This window comes from Puccinia triticina, chromosome 14A, assembly GCF_026914185.1.
Source record: "Puccinia triticina chromosome 14A, complete sequence".
Classification (NCBI taxonomy): domain Eukaryota; kingdom Fungi; phylum Basidiomycota; class Pucciniomycetes; order Pucciniales; family Pucciniaceae; genus Puccinia; species Puccinia triticina.
Genome location: NC_070571.1, coordinates 4,410,601 through 4,416,387, shown reverse-complemented (window position 1 = coordinate 4,416,387; position 5,787 = coordinate 4,410,601). Strand labels below are relative to the sequence as shown.

Sequence of the window (5,787 nt, the reverse complement as noted above, 5' to 3'; positions counted from 1 at the left end):
CAGTTCGTATTTCCATTCATAGGAGGGATTCTTTTCTCAATTACTATTTTATACCGGTCATTGAGTGAAGATATCCTCCACTTGATCACAGATGTGCTGCTAAAAGTTCAGCTTAATGAATAGTACATGTTGTTCATTTATGAGAGCGGCCCTTTCCCAGATTAATGAAACATCAAGTACTATACATTGCGCTGGGGAATTCCTGGCTCAACTGCCAGGGAATGCTGACCATCCAGCTGCGCTTTTGTGAGCTGGGTGGACAGTATATATTGCCTATCAAGCTTGGGAAGGCTGGCTCAATGAACAGTATCTGTTGGTCATCGGGCTTGGAATTCACCCATGTGATGGCCAGTAGGTGCTGGTCATCGGATTTGAGCTCAAGGAGGCAGCGGGTTGATTTCCACTGCACTTGTCCACCACAATGTTCGGCAGAACCTTGTGGTGGACAAATTACAGGGTTCCCCGAGTCGGGGAAGCAACAACCCGATGACCAGCACATGCTGCACATCGCGCAGGCCTTTCTGAGCTTGGCAGGCAGTAAATACTGTTCACCAAGCTTGGAAAAGCCCAGTTGGATGGCCAGAATGTGGTGGACATTGAGCTGGGACTTTCCCAGAGCAATGAAAAACACACACTGGTCATCAATTTTGGTTACATGGGTAAACTTCTGGCCAATGTCCACCCTGATGTTTGCCCAAACATGAGGGTGGAAATTACAAAATAAAAAACCCCTCCCCAGTAAAAAAGGGGGATTCTGAGCCAATCCAAGTGTACCCCCATACCCATAGTTCACTTGTACCAACCTTCAAACCACCAGACACCAGTTTTTTTACTTACTTTCCTCACATATTTGGGCAAATCCTGCTTTCTGAAGGCCACTTATTTTGAGTGTTCTGGATAAAGCAGGTCTGCAGTGTAGAAGTATTAACTAACAGGTGGTGCTACACAAGTACCACGTGATGAGAGCAATCAGAGACATTTTTTTGAACCATGCAAATCAAAACAAAGGTAGATAGGAGGAGATTCACGTAAAATGGCTGGGTGTAACATCTAAAGATGATAAATTCACAAGAAAAAATATGTTACCAACATTGATATTTGTGTGGGCATTATGATTCAATAATTCACCACTCACCTTGGATTTCTCAGACCAGATTTTGAATTATTTCTCCAGCTAGCTCCAGGAGCAAGGGAATATTGATGCACTTGTGAATATCCAACAATCTACCGTGTTTCCCTTTAGAAGCTTTGTTTAGGCCTCTAGAACATGCATTTTTCAGTCAATTGTATTTCAATTAACAAAAATTGTACAGTGTGTAGTCATGTATTAGGCAAGGTGTATATTCCCGAATTGACAACTCTTCAAAATTCACAATTCAACATTGTTTTCTGGTTCATCCCTTGGAAAAAATGGTAGGTAAAATTGACTCCAGTATTTTCATATTTCATATTTATGGGAGGAAAATTGCATGTTACACAGGTTTTCCTTGCTCTGACACTGATTGTTACTTGAAGAATAGAAAGTTGATGGCAAACCACTTTCTTTCCATTTTAATATAGGGAATCCGCATGGAAGAAATATGCTGCAAGGATTCATCAGCCAGTTGGCTGATCCTCCAAAGTTGCCACATTTCAAAATTATGTTGCATGGTATGATGTTATGGGTTTTTTGACTGAAAAGATCTGCAATGAAAATTATTCCCCCTCACTTGGATGAGGATGTATTTTAGAATATGGATAGGTGCATTTTTGGAAACACTTGTGTGCATTGAAGCTCAATTCCACAGTTGTTATCATGATGAACCTAACACAAAACTTCAGCCAAGAGATGTTCATGTGTTGGAATTGAGTTACAGATCATTCCAAAACAACTTGACCTACAGTTACCCTTGTGTTTGGAAGAAAGTGAAAAAGAGTTGAAGTTGACATTTGACTCACATCAGACACCAGGGGAGATATGTTCCCACTCCCCAGGGAGTGCCAGAGCTGAATTTTATGTGAGTTTTGGTCGGATGTGAGCCTGATGTGGATTAGTAACTCATCCCCAAAATAGTAAATTGGATGGAGAAGTTAGTGAAAAGTCAGTCACAATTGATTTGGAAGTCAACACAATGTTGTATAGAATTCTTTTGTTTTCTATGTACAACTGTAGGAAGAAATATGATGAAATGATATTTGACCAAAGTCCAACTCATCAATTGCTCCTGTTTACTGATCCAAGTTTATTAAAGACAGAGAAACACAGAAAGAAAGATCAAGGGTTCCCCCTACAAATTAACAAAATTACAAAAAAAAAATGCAGGGGTTCCCCCTTCCAAAAAAAAAAAAAAAAATCACGAAAAAAGTGTTCTTAACAAAAAATCTAAACACCACAAAATAGACCCACTATCCATCCCTGTCTAGCAGGGTTTAAAATAGTGGGTGGATGGCCCCCAGCGCGCCGCATTGAAGGCATTATGCAAAGGGGGGCCAACGAGTTTAGCCCCTCAAACTGCGCAAGTGCAACAGCGGAGGGGTGAGGGCGAACTGCACGCTGGAATTACAGCGGCAGAGGACGCCCTGGGACACAAACACACAAGCCAAAGTCCTCCTTTATAGACAATTGGGAATTGCCCTCAGTAAAATCGACTGCTGCATTCATCAAGCCATGACTACCACGCCACCGCCACGCCCCTGCATGTAACTCTGACCTCCGCGGCGGTGCCTGGACCGGCAAGGCATTGTCTATGTCAATATCATCACCGCGGCGTGCGCATCTGCACACATAAGGAGTAGGAACCATCCAAACCGAGTCACCTACAAGGCACCGCGCGACCCTAGCAAGCTGATGAAGGCAAGCATGGTGGCCTGGTGAGCCTGGCGGATGAGCTCTTGCCATTCTTGATTAGTCTCATAGCGACGCATCTCTTCCGCGCGCCTCTTGATGTCCGCCTGCCGCTCAGCCTTCCGGTCCTTGTCATGCTGGCGCTCTTGGGCCTCGGCTATGTCACAGTCCAGGCAGAGCTGCAGAAATATTGGCCTCATGCTTGTGCTTTGCCTGGGCCAACGCGTCTTGGCGTCTCAAGATACTCACTCTTGGCTTTTGCCTAGACTCTGGCAATGACCAACCAAAGTTATCTGTTGTTACAGGTTACTCTGTCCCCTGCGCCACTCTTAAAAGTTCTCAGAACCAGAAATTGTCACGAAGCGAACGCAATCCTTGCCAATACTCACCATATCTTACTCAGTGTTCTCAAAGGTTTGTCATCACTCTCTCCTCTTCCCCTCATCACACTTTTTCTTTGACAGTATATCCAGAGAAGAAAACACACTAGGTGGCACAACATCTTGGACTTACTTGACAGCCTGTTTTTCTAACAATTTATATTCTGGCAGTTGTACAAGTTGGTGCCCCCTTGGTCTATCACTTGCTACTTGGAAAACTGTCCTGGTCCGAACCTCTAAGTGCTCAATTCCAGGCCTCATTAAACTGACACGGGGTTTTCTTGCTTGAACAGATCATACGCTTCCCTTCCATCTGGGCTCATTATCCCAAATCCGTGCTATCCTCCGATTTGTCTGTTATCCCTTTAAGAAGTCTCCAGCCTCCGATCCGAAATCAGTCAGCACGCCTAAGAGGAAGCCTGAAGCTTTGCCGCCGCGTCAATATCTGGAGACACAGACTTTCTTCCTTGGATTTGTCCTACTAGCTCACTGGCTGCGCTTTCTGAGCACAAAGCCAAGACAGAGCAACCCGTTCCAACAGACAAAACTCCTGCTGAACATGCCTTTGACGACGCTGGTAATATTTGTGGAGCGGTACTATCACTTGAGGGGCATCAATGAGACTACGTAGGAACTGGCGTGATGATTGAGAAATTGAACACACTCAATGGCTGGCTGGTCTACTCGACCGCCTGCCCAGATCCGTTCCTGCACTGCGGCTGGTGTTGGCCTCCGTTGAGCACGGTCTTGGGCTCCGACCATCTCCTCTTCACCCTCTCCCGCCTTGTTCTCCAATATGCCATTGGGATCATGGCCACTGGGTCCAGTCAGCAAGGGATGAATTGCCGGGTCTGGCGGGCACTTCTTGGCCAAAAGCGCTCTGAATCCATCCAAGCTACAGAGGCTCCTGGATTCTGAACTCAAGACAGCATTGATTGAGGGGAGCAGTCCACAGGAGGAGCTCCGAGTCCACAAACGCTGGCCTTCATCCGCTCCCTCAAAGCCATCCAGCCACACGTCCAGATAATTGTCTTGGCCTGGAAAAAGGTTGAGGAGCAGGTGTCCGAATCCCCAACCAGGGCCTCGTCCAGTTCGTTAGTTTCTCAATAAGGCTACTTTTCATCTTATTTATTATGATCCCTGATGTATTCTCTAATCCAATAGTCCGATCCTAGTGGATGCTGCAATAATCAAACATCAAAAGCCCCAGGCTCAGAGCCCTCATTAGCTTACTTCAACTTGACCGCCAAACTTTCCGAACAAATTATGCGTGAAGTACCAAGTGACTTTTATTTTTTTTGCCTTGTTGAACCATTTTGAAACTTACTATTATGGTGATGCAGAATAATTAACTGGATCATGTATATACAGAATGTTATTGAAAAATTGGAACAAGGAAGTCAAATTCATTCTTACTTGCCTGTGCTCGCTTCTCCGTTGCTTTCCACAACTCATCCATCTCATATTTGACCGCGCTGGCCGCATTGTCCTTGAAAGCTTCTCTGCCAGCCTCGACCGCGTAGACTACACCCTAAAGGCTATTGGCGCTTCCGCTGGCATTGCTCGGAATTTCAAAGAGTTGAAACTTTTATCCAATCTGCATCTCCTTTTCCTCACACTCCACCATCACCCTATCTTGCCTTCCTTCACACCTTTTCCTCCTCTGGGAAACTGTTGGCCACACCAGCCTGCTGCTGGACGGTTGAGTAAGAAAGAAGAGGATGCGGCTCATACGCTTGCGCCCCATCTGGGAAACCAAATACTACAGCCCCTGTATCCTCCTGTACGCCCGCTATCACCATCCTCCCCATCTCCTCTTTTTTGTCTGCGAAAAAAGCGGCTGGTTGTCAAGCAAATGTCGCGAGAAAGCTAGCTTCTTTGCCGACTACTCGCGGCTTGCTCCGACAAGTGAGCTGCAGTATTCTTTCATGTTTTTGTTTTTTGCTCCTTGGAAAAGAATTTTATGGAAACAAGAGATGCTGTATGTAGTTGAATTGATTAACACATGCCAATGCCATCTTCTCCACATTTTCCTTACCTCATCATCATGTTTTATACTCTTGGATAATATTGGTCACATTTTTCCTTGATTTATTTCAAAGTAAGTAATATTATGCCCATTCTTACCAGGAAAATGATCAGACTTAGATGTCCATGGACCTCTTCCTAATACTGGGGGTAGGATTGTGCAAAGGATTGTGTGAATGTGAGGCTAAGATAGAAAATAGTAGGGCTTTACCCCGCAGCGGCGCAGCCGCCTTAGCATCTAGTTTTTAAGGATAGCAAAGCAAAATTCCCATTCTCAAAAGTAATCCAAGTTTATTAAAATCACAGAATCACAGAAGGCTAGATCATGGTTTTTGCCTGTGCTCATTAGCAAAAAGCGCACAACATGTTGAAAATAATCCCCAAATACCCGGCGGGGTACCTCGGATTGGCCCTCCAGCTTGTGCTAAAGCAACAAGCAAAAGTGGGCCGTTCAAGTGTAATCTCAAGGGGGGCCTAATCAAATGATTAGCGCGCTCCAGGGAGGGGGTAGGACGAAACTGGATCCCCTGTTGTTCACCTCAACCCATCCGGTTC

The 5,787-nt window shown here is 45.1% G+C and overlaps 1 protein-coding gene across 1 annotated transcript; it reads left to right on the top strand.

Moving 5' to 3' along the window:
* Positions 1-3,846: 3,846 nt before the first annotated feature.
* Positions 3,847-4,432, top strand: PtA15_14A396 (uncharacterized protein; the record flags this gene model as incomplete). The annotated part of the gene is made up of 3 exons (XM_053163107.1): positions 3,847-4,030; positions 4,160-4,298; positions 4,369-4,432. 3 exons carry the CDS (start codon positions 3,847-3,849, stop codon positions 4,430-4,432), a joined length of 387 nt encoding a protein of 128 aa, XP_053027067.1.
* Between the last annotated feature and the right edge of the window lie 1,355 nt (positions 4,433-5,787).